Raw genomic sequence first — 14,925 nt, 5'->3', positions numbered from 1 at the left:
AGCTACCACTGAATTTATTCTGAATAGAAAGAGGCAGTTTCTTTACATGAAGAATAAAAGATATCTGTATTCTTTAGAACGTCACATGAGAAATAACTTCAGTCAACTCTTCAGCAAATACTCAAGGCATTACTATCGCTATTAATGTTTTAACTCATTGATTGACCAGGAATCTTGTCTTTTTTTCCTTTCATCTCAGTAAGTACCTTGTAGATTGGTCAAAATTTTGAAAGTTAAAAATATCAGTTTGGCTCATTTCTAATCAATTATCTTACTCATAAATCTGGTTAACAAACTTTCCCTCCACTTTTATTCATTCATCCATCCAAAAAAATCTTCATTTAATTCCTATTACATATCGATCATGTTTACATTTCTCTGAGAACAGTCAACCCCCATACTACACATGCCCAAACAATTTTTCCCTTCCATTGACAGGCATGATCTTAAATTTAATATATTATGTCATGATTTATCCAATTAAACACAGACATCCAGAAATAGATTCAGTGTCCATCCAGACAGGAAGTAGGCACTAAATACCAGTAGTTATAATGTCATGGATCAGGAAACTATGACAGGACAACAGAAATAAAATTGCTCCCTCCTGAGACCTTGCCAAGATCCTCTGGCAGATTAAAGTTGTCAGCTCCACTCCCTAATTCTTCACCCACAACTCTCTCATGCAATGAAAATTATGCTTTGCAAAATCATTCCAAATGTATGGGTCTGTGAATGTTTTATGCATTCCTACTGTGATTTCTGGTATTGAGGATGCTTAACAAGAGACTAGGGCTTATTTTACATGCTACAGACAGCTCATGGACTTTTATAGGTGTTCGAAGTTAAAAGTAAACATTCCATTATGTTTATACTCTATTTGAATTCATTCGAAAGAAAGGAACCAGCTTCACTGTTTGAAAAAGAGCAAAGACTACTATAAAATGCAAAAGAAGTTAAAGATCCAATAACCAATCTCAAAAGTCCCTTTACAGCAAAGAAATATAAAGTACCAATTTTATTCACCATTTACAGATGACCCACCAGCTCAGCAGGCAACATATTAAACCATTCACTTAATTTTATTTGCACTGAAGATGCATACATGGAAGAAAATGGCTTAGACTTTGGACCCATTCAGACCCTAGTGTGACTTTAGTTCCCACCTATCACTCACTAGCTAATAACTTTTAAAAAGGTATTTGCAACTCTGAGCCACAGTCCTCATACATATAAACTAGGAACAATGTCAACCATGATCCAGGGTTGCTTTGAGGGGAAAAAATTAAGCAATATGTATAGCAGGAACATTTTGGAATAAGATAGGTCTTGTTATTTAATATTCGTTCCTCTTTCCCCACTTGTCTGTGTGCAACAAACTTGTCTTAAACATGAAACTTCTCCCCTCTATCAGTACACATTTTTCAACTTGTCACAAATCTGAGACACTGAGAAATGACTGCAAAAAGATGGACTCATATAACATGAGAGTTTTGGATGACGGTTTTGGGAATGGAAAATTATACTACATTAAGAATGAAGACGCCAATTTTCCTTTTCTTTTAGATTGCATGTTCTAAGTAAAACTATCACTTTTTTTCTTTAGACCTTTAGGTTAAACGACAGGATATGGGATCACTTCCAATTGCTATTCCTGATATGCCCCTTAGCCTGTTCTTTAAGAAGGTTGATAGGACAAAGATGGAAATAAAACTCTCAAGTCTTGGCTTAGCTGGATCCTATCCTTAATATGCTGAGACACGCTAAAATGTGCTTTACACACGGAGAGACGGGGGAGAGACGAAAAGAAAGTATCATAAGAAGTTTCCCTCTACCATAGTTTTGGTCAGCGTACTGCAATCATTGCCATAAGGAGAAGGTAGAACGATATTAACAGAAAGGGAATCCCTTTTACATTAAGGAGGGAAGATGAGACGGAGTTGAAACTGAAAACTTTACGCTCTTTAAACGAGAAGTAACAGGCGACTTGAATCTTTCCAGGACTTGCCCTATGGTGGGGTCCACATGGGGGGTCGGGAGGTCACTAACTCCTGGTTCCACACCCAACTCACCCAGCTGGAGCTGTTCGCACGTCCGGCCGGGATTCTTCCCGATCCTGCATCTGTAAATCGCCCCGGGATTGATCACTGAAGCGTTGGCGAGCCAGTTGGCAGTGGGCGCACCCACCACGAGCCTAAAGAGACACGTGCACGTGCGCTCAGACGTGAGCTGTGCTGCCCACTGAGCTCCCTGTTGGAACAGATGTGCAGTCGGCAGCAGGGCAGCTTCCCCACCTCCTCTTCCGCCCACCACCCCCGACTCGAAGCTCCAAAGTCTTGCGCCAGAACGCACCCGGGGTGCTGCCACCCCAAGATAAGTTAGTTTCCCTGGCAGATCTCCAGCGAGCTGGCACTCGCAGCGTTTCCCTCCTGCCTCCTTGGGAGGGAGAAAAGTTTGAACCGGGCAGGGAATCCCTTGGGCGCCGTTCTCACGGCGCTCTGAGTTGCTGAGGGCTCATTGGTCCAACTCTACTCACCATCGGTTCGCCCCGTGGCTGTGCAGCACGACCGAGTAGCCGAACAGCGTGTTGGGGGGGCCCTGGTAAAGCAGCGCGCTCTCAGTGTCCACGTTGTAGGGGCGGCCGGTCGGGACCCCCAGGCACAGCAACAACATCACCGTCTCCCGGACGGCGGCCCTTCGGGGACCAGGTTCGCGCCTCGCTTCCCAAGCCATGCGCTGTCGGTGGGGAACATTCAACACTAAACGGCCACTACCCCAAAGTTGCACGGGATGCGACGGTTGGCCAACGGGGAAGAACTCCCCAAGAGATGAGGCGCAGAGTGTCCGGCGCCGGCGGGCTACAGGAAAGGAAGGAGGGAGGGAAGAGGAGGGGAAGTCGGCCCACCGCGGGCGGAGCGATCCGGCTGGCCTGGGATGCCGCGCACTCGCCCGGCCCCACTCCCGGTTTCTGCTGCTCGCCAGGAGCTTCGGGTTCTCGCGCTGATTCTACGGGTAGGGGCCGCTGGGTGGGGTCCCGGGCGTGGTGCGGAGGCGCAGGGCCGGGCCCCGTCTCCCCTTACGCGCGGCTGCAGGGGGCGCTGGGGAGCCTCGGCTGCGCAGGACGCGCGTCCCGGCCCGACCTCCCAGCCCGCAGAGCGCGGGGTGGCTCTGGGCTCCGTAAGAGCGGACCTAGATGGAGCACAGGCTTCCCCCTTTTAACAGTAGTTGGGGCCTAGAAGCGAAGCTGTGTGGCCCCAAACCGCGCGCCCCTCGCTGTGACCGCCCAGCCTCTAGCAGGCAGCCCGGCGTGGCCCAAATGCCAGCCACAAACTCGGGGACTGGGACTGCGGCGGGGAGCCGTCCAGTTCTTTCGTTGAGAGTCAAGCACTGTGTCTTGTTTTTCAGGTGTAGGCAACCACTAGATAAATTATCAAGAGCCACAAATTAAAACCAAAAAAAAAAAAAAAACCCCGAAAAACTCGCCGAAGGCTCCTGGGGAACATTTTGGTGACAGAGACGTTATGGCTATTCTCTTCAAGACCCACACTCGGCACCCTTCTATGCCCACTTCCTTCCTCCCCACACTTCCTCTGCACCCCGCGCTGTGTGCGTGAGCAGGCGAGCAGCAGCCGCTCAGGTTGAACGGCAGGCGGTTATAGGCTGTGGCCGACCCCAACAGAGAGGTTGGGTTAAGGAAGCACTGTAACTTGATTCACTTTAACCGATTCTGATTGCTCCAGCTGGTTCTTGATTATCCCCTTTTCACGCACCCACTCAGTTGCCACGGGACACACCTGCTATTAGGGGTGTAAACCCCAGTGTGGAGTCAGGGTCCTAATGAGCCTCTGAAATGTGCCGGAGATCCATGACGCAACACACCTGAACTGGGTAGTGAGTTTCATTCTAATGCAATCCAGGTGTGCCCTGCCTTTGTTTTTGTTTTGTTTTGTCTTTTCCCTTCAGCAACCAGAGAGACAGTCATAGGTGATTATTAGACTGATATTTTCAGGAGATGAAGGTCTAGTTTTTTTATTGTTGCTATATGTAAAAAGAAAAGACAGGAAAAGTCTGCATCAAAGAGTGTGTCTGTGTGCTAAAACCCTGCTGGAATCACACATCTGACACTAAAGACAGATACATAATTAAAATGCTTATTCATTTATTCAGCACATTCATGGAGCAGGCACTTGGCTAGGACCACAGGATTCCACCAAGAGTAAGGCAGGACTGATAGAAACTTTCAAAAAATGTTTGCTCCAATGGTAGGTAGAAAATTTGTACTAACTTTAGAAAGTTCCAGGTGAGGACATGTAAAGAGAGATGTGAAGGACCAGGAATCTTGAATCAGACTAAGAACGGAATGAGCAATAAGGAGGGCTCCAGCGGGGCCAGGTAGAAGAACTGAAAGAGCTTCCCTGGCTAGTGTATTTAGCCACCCCACACACAGGTTGTTGTGATATCAGCCTGACTTAGAGAAGCAGAAATACATGGTGAACCTCATAAGCCAGGTTAGGAATTTTAAATCTATGTTGGGGCTGACAGGAAGTTGAGGAATTTGTCTCGGTCAGCTCTGGGTTTCAGAAGTATGAACGCAAGACTGAACACAGAAAACCTAATTTTGGAAGCCCCTGCAACAATAAATAGAGGATAAGCCCAAGGGGAAGTATTTCTCTTTCTTGAAAGACTCTCCTCTCAGGGCACCACTTTATTGAACTTTTTTCTCCTCCCTTCCTATCTGGGCACTCTGAGTCTCCTCTGCTGGCTTCTTCCACCGTAATTGTTGAAAATCTCCAGGGCAGTTTTGGATTTGGGGACTGGGTGTGTGGTGATACCATTCACAGAGAAAAAAACACTGAGAAATGAAGTAATATGCATGTATACAAGCATGCAGATGGGGGCATTGATGGGTTAAGTTTTAGCCATGTGGAGTTTGAGATATTTTTGGAATGACAGGATATTCTAGCCAAACCCAATGCAATTATTTTCACTGTGTCAACAGACAAAATATGAGGAATATTAACTTTCTCTTTACAGTAAAAAGTCGATACGGTGTGTGATAAATCTATTGTAAAAATGAAATGGCTTCCAGAAATGAAGGGCCTGTGGGGAATGGTTCTGATGTTTCTCTCTGCAGTAGTGCTGAGTGTGTTTCTTTCTTAGTAGATCTACATGCTGATTTTAACCTAGTTCCACAATTAGCTTACATTGTCGTTATTCTGAACTACGCAATCCTTCTTGTTTGCAGGTACAAAACCTCCAGTTGAGGCCAAGGACGTAGGTATATTGAAGCCGTTCTGACACTCTCCAGAAACTGGCAAAGCCAGATCTTCTGATCTGAACCCCTGCCAGTTTCTTTCCCTCCCTTCACCAAAGTCTTTTACAATGAAAGCCACTCAACACAATTTGTTTCATAGCATAGTTTTGGTGACTAGCAGTCAATGGAGTGGTTGATAAGGCAGGACTTTTTCCCACAGTTATGGTTATAGCTATCATTCACTACCTTTCGAGAAATAGCCACCCTACATTATCTCACATGTTAGCTGAATTTCCTTTCTCCAAGGCTTAGAAAACAGCTCACTTTTCCTAATGTTAGCAGGAATAAAGTGTGTTTCATGATGCTTTAAAATAAACTGAAGATACTGCTATCTCTCTAATCAGAAGGATGTTGAAGAAAGACTCATGCCTATCCCTAGCGCTCAACCCGACATAAATATTTGGGCACTCAATTACTAAATGTCATTAAATGAATACTTATCAAGTACCCACTACGTGCCAGAAAATGCATTATGGACTAAAATTATAGTAGCCAAAATACAAGTGATCTCTAACCTTGTGTAGAAAGTCCTCCCCAGTAGTGAGGATTCTAATGTGGACTCACCCTATTTTTCAGTTGTTATCAAGAGTAAGCATTTCTCCTTCCAGAAAGACTCTCTTCTCATGATACCACCTTATTAAGCTTTTTCCTCCCTTTCTATCTGGCCACTCTGAGTTTCCTCTGATGTCTCCTTTCCCTCCACCATAAGTGCTGGAAATCCCCAGGGCTATATTCTGGACCCTCTTTCATTCTCTTTCCATCTTCCCTCTTTAGGAGATCTAACCCATTTCCTATGTCTTTAAAAACAATCTAAATTTTATAAGTCATTAACAGAAATGGTATACTTATTTCAATAGATGCTGAAACAGCATTTGATAAAATTCAACATTCCTTTGTGATAAAAATTCTCACCAAAATGGATATAGAAGGAACATACTTCAAAATAATAAAGGCCATATATAACAAACCTACAGTCAACATCATACTGAACACAGAAAAAATGAAGGCCTTTCCTCCAAGGACTGAAACAGACAAGGATACCCCCTCTCACCACTGTTATTCTACATAGTACAGGAAGTCCTGGCCAGAGCTATCAGGCAAGAGGAAGAAAGGAAGGGTATCCAAATTGGAAAGGAAGAAGTCAAATTAGCTTTGTTTGCAGACGACATGATCTTATACCTAGAAAAATCTAAAGAGTCCACCTGAAAGCTGTTAGATCTGAATCAGTAAAGTTGCAGCATGCAAAATCAACATACAAAAATCAATAGCATTTATATATGCCAACAGTGAACAATCTGAGTAAAAATCAAAAAGCATTTCCTTTTACAATAGCTACAAAAATATACAATACCTAGGAATCAATTTAACTAAAAAAGTAAAATATCTATTCAAGGAAAACTATAAAACTCTGATAAAAGAAATTGAAGAGGACATAAAAACCCAGAAAGAGATTCCATGATGATGGATTGGAAGAACTAATATTGTTAAAATTACAGTACTACCTAAAGCAATTTACAGATTCAATGCAATTCCTATCAAAATACCAATGACATTCTTCACATAAATCGAAAAATTCCTAAAATTTGTAAGAAACCGCAAAAGACCCTGTACAGCCAAAGCAGTCCTGAGCAAAAAGAACAAAGCAGGAGGCATCACACTACCTAACTTCAAAATTTACTACAAAGCTATAGTAACCAAAACAGCACAGTCCTGACATAGAAATAGACAAATGGAACAGAATAGAGAATCCACATATAAATCCATGCACATACAACCAACTAATCTGTGACAAAGGTATAAAGAACATACAATGGGAAAAAACAGTCTCGTCAATAAATGATGCTGGGAAAACTTAACTACATGCAAAAAAATAAAATTAGAACTTTCTCACCATACACAAAAATCAAATCAAAATGAATTATAGACCTGAAATTATGAAATTACTAGAAGAAAACATTGGATAAATGCTCTAAGATATTGGTCTGGACAAAGATTTTTTTGCGTAAGACCTAAAAAGCACAGGCAACCAGAACAAAAATAGACAAATGAGATTACATCAAGCTAAAAAGCCTTCTGCACAGCAAAGAAAACATCAACAAAATGTAGAGAGAACCCATATAATGAGAGAAAACGTTTGCACACTCTCTATCTGACAAGGGATTAATAACCAGAATATATAAGGAGCTCAAACAACTCAATAGCAACAAAACAAAAACCTAACAAAGAATGTAACTTCAAAATTGGCAAAAGATCTCGATAGATATTTCTCAAAAGAAGACAAACAAATGGCCAACTGGTATGTGAAAACCTGTACATCAGTAATCATCAGAAAAATGCAAATCAAAACTACAATGAGATGTCATCTCACTCCAGTTAAAATAGCTTATATAAGAAAGGCAAAAACAGATGCTGGTGACAAAGTGGTGTCAAAGGGGAACCCTCATACAGTGCTGCTGGAAATGTAAATTAGTACAGCCACTGTGGAGAACAGAATAGAGGTTCCTCAAAAAAGTAAAACTGGAACTATGATATGATCCAGCAATTCTTGTGGGTATATATCCAAAATAAAGGAAATCAATACATTGAAGAAATATCTCCACTCTCATGTTTATTGCAGCACTATTCACAATAGCCAAAATATGGAATCACCCTAAGTGCCCATCAATGAGTGAATGGATAAAGAAATATACATACATAATGGAATATAATTCAGCCATAAAAAAGAATTAAATCCTGTCATTTGCAGCAACATGGATGGAACTGGAGGCCATTATGTTAAGTGAACTAAGCCAAGCACAGAAGGACAAATATTGCATGCCCTCACTCATATATGGGAGCTTAAAAAGTGAATCTCATGAAGATAGAGAGTAGAATGGTAGTTACTAGAGGGCAGGAAAGGTAGGTGGAGGGTGATGAAGGGAAAAAAATATATATAGTTATTACCACTGGACTTCACACTTAAAAATGGTAAAGATGATAACTTTTATATGTATAGTGTACTATAAAAAAAGTTTAAAAGAAAAAAATATATTCACAACTAATATCAAGTAACTGTATTGGATAGTCAGTGGGGGATACAATTAAAATACGTGAAGAAACAATCCTCTAAAATTATCCGTGATTGTCTTTTTTTGGTGATAAATATCCTCATAGAAGACTACAATAGAAACAGTACATAGAAGGTACAATTTAAATTATATTTTCTTACTATATTCTACACACCCAATAACTGGCTTCTAAATCCTTGAGGAATCCTTGTTTTGCTTTTGCATAACATTCTTTTACTCAGTAGGTAAAAAAAAAAAAAAATCATTTAAAAATAAAGTTTGATTTTTTATATACATGTTGAAATATCTGTTAATCGGCTATTTCATGAGTTATTTAAATATACCCTCAATTGTTTGACATGAAAAAAATAAATATCATGAGTCTCCAGTTTATGGCTCCAGCCTGGACCTTTCTTCAGAGCTCCCGGTTCGTTTGTTCTACTGCCTACCAGACATCTCCACTTGGATGTACAGTGGGCATTGTGCATGTAACATACCTAAAACTGAGTTCTGGTTCCTTGACTTCTCATCTAAACCACTCTTCCACCCAATCTCTTTCTTTTCAGAACAACTGGGCACTCTATCTGACCAGTTGTTCAAGCCAGAAATTTGGAAAGTAATACCTCCCTCTAACTTCAACAAAGAATCCATCAATCACAACGTCCTATCAATTTGACCTCTAAAATGTGTCTCAAGCCCATCTTACGTTAATCTTCTTTTGCACAGCTACTACCATATCTCAAGATAATTTCATGTGGGCTACTTAATAATCTGCTACGTGGTCTCCCTTTTTCATTGCCCCACCTCATCAAATTTCTGCACAGAAGCCAGAGTGAACTTTCAAGATTCTAAATGAATCAGGCAACTAATTCATTGCTTAAATCCTTTGAACAGTTTTCCATCACTTTCTTATAGTACAAACCACACTCAACATGGCCTAAAAGGACCCTATGATCTGGCCTCTGACTACAGCACCAGCCTTGGCATTGGCCACTTCTCCTGGATCACTTGGCTTTTGTCATATCAGCCTTTCTTAATTTCCTTCAGTGCATCAAGGTTTTTCATCCTCAAGGTCTTTACCATATTATTACCTCTTCTTGGACACATAGCCTTTGACTTTTCACATGATTCTTCTTTCTCTTTCTTCCATCTCAGCTTAAAGATCTCCTCACAGAGGACTTTCTGCCCATCCAATTTAAAATAGGTCACCATAACATTCTCTGCCAGACAATCCTGTTCATTATCTCCAGAACTCTTTAATTTATAATCATATTTTTTTTATTTCTTTCTCACTAGAATTTGAGAGTAGAAAACAGCTTTGTTTTGCTCCTGTTGTTTACCACCATGTCTCTAGCACTTAATATGCTACCTGGCAAGTAGCAGGTGCTCTGTATTTTTTAAGTGGCCCTTACATGATTTTGGCTTTTTACATCATTAATGTCATAAACTGGAAATTTATAGGTTTATGTTCATTACTACATGCAAAACAATATGCTAAGTCCTTTGACAAATGTGAAACTGTATAAAAAGTGAGTCCTAATCTCAGTTTATAATTTACAAAGGAAGATATGATATACCTTAGATAATATAATGTAGTCAAATTAAATATCATATACAATGAGGAGACAAGAGACAGTTGGTTGCTGACAAAGAGTGTAGGCATAAAGGCAGTTTCAAGACCCAAACTTATGCAGACAGCAGGGCAGGGGAAATGAAAGAATTCGTAAGGCATTGGGGAAAAAACCTGATGTGTATTGTGTGGTGTAGGTACTAAGAGGAAGTAAAATATGACCAGCATTTTTAGCCCTGGTGACAGAGACACTGGTAATACCATGAAAAACAAAACATAAAGCAACCAGATGGAAGAGTTGGAATGGGGAAGAACAGGGTGGGGTGGAGGGGTGCATGGTGTTGGGGGAGATGGAGAGTGTGTTTAGATAGTACTCGCTGGGTTCTAGAGATAAGTTTGAGGTCTTGGTGGTACATTCATGTAGATACATCTGGCAAGTAGTGTTTTTTGTTACACTTTTTAAAATTAGATTTTAAAAAATTACTAAGGTAAAGCATGTAAAACAATTAGAGATGCATTAAACATTTTTTTACAATTTCTCTGCCTCTCCCTAATCTAACCTTCTAAGACACCCCTTTAAACTGTTACACCCAAGTGCTTGCCTCAAGGTCAGCTTTTAGGGGATCCAAACTCAGTACTAAAGTTACCAACCGAGACAAGAAGCTCAATTCTTCTATCCAGATACATACTATTAGACCATACTTCTTGATGCTTTTTTTTTTTTTTTTAAATACAGTCTTGCTCTGTTGCCCAGGCCTGGGTTAAAGTGATTCTCTGAGTAGTTGGAACTACAGGTGCGTGTCATCACACCCAGCTAATTATTTTTTTGTTGTTTTTTGTTTTTGTTTTGTTTGTTTGTTTGTTTGTTTTTTAGTAGAGATGGGGTTTCACCATGTTGGCCAGACTGCTCTTGAACTGGCTTCAAGTGATCTACTTGCATTGGCATCCCACAGTGCTGGGATTACAGGTGTGAGCCACCGCACTTGACCCTGATGCTTTAATATAGGTATCAATGACAAGGTTGCTTTAAATGAAACATGAATCAAAGGCTTCTCTTCAATTGTAAGACTTCTGAAACCTGCTGAGAAAGTGTATGAGACATGGCTAAAGAATCCCTAATCCCTGAAAGACTGAGAGGCTGAGGCATCTATCCAAGGACTCTCATCCTCCACTGGTGGAGAAATCACCTCCTGACACTTGCAGATTGTACCTGTTTGCCAGCAAGCAAGCTCCCAGGTATGCTCAGACAGTTATGAGAGACAAAAACGTGGGAGTTGGGAAGCTGCCAATGTTATGAGATTGTCTACCCAGTCGCAGGTGGGCTCGTGTGGCCCAACGGGTAGGGCATCAACAGTGTCTGCTACAACTGTCAATCAGAACCTGGAGTGATTTGTTAGTATTGCTCAAACCTGGTCTTTATTTGCATAATTAAGTTTTCTCTTGTTGGATGGGGAAGATGAGTACATGAGGGCAAAGCACTTAATACAATGCTTAGCACATAATAAATAATGAGTAAATAGACCTTTCTCCTTCATCACTCTTTTCTTCCCTTTTAGCATCATCATCATGAATGTTATAATTTTTTTAGAAATGAACTACCTACAGAAATAAACTATGTATAAAAATCTGAAATCAAGGCAATGACCTATATGTGGAAGATTATCTTAGTTAATAAAGCACTATTTATGTCTGTATTTGCTTATACTTATTCACTCATTCAACAAATTTATTGAATGCCTGTTACATGTTACTGAGAGATGCCATGCATACCACAGCAAAAAGCACTGGGATCATTATCTTGTTTAGATGGGCATTCCAAAAGGGCAACATGGTAATAAATAATAAATAAATATTTCCTTTTTTTTCTTGTCACTTTTCAGTATATACTTGTCATTTTTAAATATATACAAGTAGATTTTTTTTTCTACAGCATAACTATCAATATGTCATTTTTCAACTCTGTCCTCAGGAGTATCCTAATAGTTCCTCCCTCTACTCAACCCAAATAAATTAGAATTTCTCGCTTGGGGCTTCATGCCCTCCTTGTTTGGCCTTAAACTCACTTTCTTTCTATCCACCCCAAACATAATCTATTTTACCTTCCCTCTCAGCATGTTCCCTTTACTTTGGTAAATTGACAGATCAAGCCAGTAGAGTGTCAAATGCCACACAAGATGGTGCATAACAGAGAACGGATGAGGAGGTTTCTTCTGGCTGGGATGTTCAGGGCAATTTTTCTGCAGTAGGAGGGTAATTTTGATAAATATTACTTTTTACCCTTCTTTTCACAACTCCGAAACTACTGCTACTTTTAAAACCAACTCTATTTCATGCTTCAATTCAAAAGAAGAAACAATTGCCCCTCTTGTTACAGTGTATAAAAGACTTGGTATAAAATCATTCTCCTCTCAGGGCACATAGTTATTATGTGACGACCTTTTATCTCATAAGTAATCTGACCTGGAAGATTGAATTTATACACTGGGATGATTTAACAACTGGTCCACACTGGCTCTCAAAGGTTCACAAGACACACAGATAGTTTGCAGCATTGCTTTTCTTTATTATGAGGAGTTAGAATCTATTTTATGTAAAAGTGCTACACAGCAGTGTTTTGCCACAAGATTCTCACACACATGGCTTCATCTTGGAAAAACAGAGTTCCAGGCATTTTTGGAAAGGAATATGGTGAAAAAAAGTAGAATTATGCATAAAGTAAGATCACACAGCAAGCATATGTACCTATGTCCAAGCACCCTGAAAACACAAAAGAAGCTGACAATATGTTCTTATTCATCAATAGTTGGCAATGTAACTGGAGAAACGCACAACAAACTCAAAACTAGGAAACAATTTCAAACAACTTACAAAATATGTTGTGGATATAGCACAAATAATATAATAGTGGGATTTTCAGAGTAGCAAAAGGTTGTATGGGCAACTAAAAGAAATTTAGTTAAATCTTAGTCTTTAAACTTAATCTTACTTTTTCTTTCTCTTTCTTTCTATTTCTTTCTTTCACCAGACCAAACTGGAGGGACATAAACATTAGTCCTTGTAGACTAGATAAAAGAGATAAGAGAACATGAAAGACTAAAATATCATCAGTAAATAGGAAGATAAAACAGTGAAATGAGGCTATACCACTTTGTAAGAACAACAGTAGGAAATGAGAGAAATAATTTAATGCACTGAGGTTTCCTGAATGGTTTAGAACCCAGCAGAATTTGGGGGGAAAATAAGTATAATTTTCGTTAGTAAAATATTGTGCATATTACTACAAATAAAAAATAATATCAACTCTATCTTATGTCTATGAATTGAAAGACCAGCAGAGAGCTTGGATGTGCTATTTTTGGTATACACTGGAAATCAGCTTTGTTTATAACAGTTGCACAGTATATTGGCCCAGTAAAGTAAATTTCCTCTGTTTACAGAAACTAGAATAACTATTTTGATTTTAAAACTGTATGTTGTTCATTTCTTTAAAAAAACTTGTTAGAATTGTGGATAAAAGTAAAAATTTTAAATTCAAATCTTTTTTTTACTTCTGTCTACAAGGTTGATAATACTAATTCAACACAATAATAATATAAAAATTTTACTTGTAGAATGTAAAAATATTGCTTATTCTTTTCATGGTTCACATACAAATCTGCAGGCTTATTTAAAACCAGTTTTAGAAACTAAACAGGGATTTGAGAGACCTCAAGTTCCTAATAATGGAACTGCCCTTGTATTTTCACAACTTTCTTGTTATTAAAATGAGAGGGGTAAATCAGATTGTCACTAAAGTTATATTCATTTCCAAAATGTTACTGTTTTTAGTTCTCATAGGCAGCATGAGAACCCTCATTATTTCAGAGAGAACCCTCTTCTTTCATGCAATAGGAATCAGAAAACCATACACAGACAGATGAACAGGTAAAGAGCATTCAATCAGTAGATGGCTCTATTCAAGAAGGTGAAATGATGCAACAATAAGAAATATATGAATCATGAATAAACATCAACATCTATCTATCTGGCTATATATCAACATCTATAATCAACTATCTATCTATATCATCTTCTTAGCATATTATGGCTTCGTTAAGTGTAAGCATATTAGGAAACTTAACTTTTCTTTCCAGAACTGTTGGATAACACTCTTTTCTAGTGTTTTGCAATTGCCTTTCCTAAAACTCCCTTTCCTTTGTACTCTTACATATGTAGCCTTCTGGTAAATGATCATAATAATAATAAATTATACTTGTTTAGATCTTTATAATTTATAAAATACATTTTCTCAAGTTGCACCAAAATAGATATGAGGTTATTAGTAGTAAAGCTTGAGATCTAAGCAGCATTGTATGGTGCAATGAAATGATAGACAATGATATAAAATGCACATGTAAGGTTTCAGAAACAGGTGGAAACTAACCAAAACAGCAACAGGTCCATATGTTCCTGGGCAATGGCTGTGAACAGAGCTGAAACTTCTATGACTTGTCTTTGGTATCTTAATGATACTGAGATTGGTGGGGGCCAGTGGCTCACACCTGTAATCTCAGCAATTCGCAAGGCTGTGATGGGAGGATTGCTTGAACCAAGGAGTTCAAGACAAGCCTGGACAACATGGCAAAATCCTGTCTCTCCAAAAACTACAAAAATTAACCACCATGGTGGCCTGCTCCTGTAGTCCCAGCTACTCAGGAGGCTGAGGTAGGAGGATTGCTTCAGCCTTCAGCAAGCCATGATTGCACCTTTGTGCTCCAGCCTGGGTGACAGAGCAAGACTGTCTTTTTAAAAAAAAAAAAAAAAAAATGGAGATTGCCCGGGGAACATGTTAACAAAAACATTTTAACAAGCAAGTGGGACAGTGTTTGTTCAAGGTCTGGTCAGCTATTCAAATTTACTATTTTTTTTAAACTATTTTTTCCCCAATGTATAGAGAAGAGACATACATATCCTATTCGTGTATAGAGAAGAGAAGCTCCGTATCTGAAGACATC

At 39.5% G+C, this 14,925-nt stretch overlaps 1 protein-coding gene across 1 annotated transcript in view; it reads right to left on the bottom strand.

Moving 5' to 3' along the window:
- ITGA4 (integrin subunit alpha 4) overlaps positions 1-3,439 on the bottom strand; it is a 77,313-nt gene extending 73,874 nt beyond the window's left edge. Inside the window, exons 1-2 of the mRNA XM_007965535.3 lie at positions 2,537-3,439; positions 2,073-2,194 (exon numbers count right to left, since the gene is read on the bottom strand). Of these exons, the coding sequence (XP_007963726.2) occupies positions 2,073-2,194; positions 2,537-2,733 (319 nt within the window). The 5' untranslated portion in view covers positions 2,734-3,439. The remainder of the gene's footprint in view (positions 1-2,072; positions 2,195-2,536) is intronic.
- Positions 3,440-14,925: the final 11,486 nt, after the last annotated feature.

This window comes from Chlorocebus sabaeus, chromosome 10 (assembly GCF_047675955.1).
Source record: "Chlorocebus sabaeus isolate Y175 chromosome 10, mChlSab1.0.hap1, whole genome shotgun sequence".
NCBI classification, from domain to species: Eukaryota; Metazoa; Chordata; class Mammalia; order Primates; family Cercopithecidae; genus Chlorocebus; species Chlorocebus sabaeus.
Note: the sequence above shows the minus strand (reverse complement) of the source record. Positions and strands in the feature narration are given on the sequence as shown.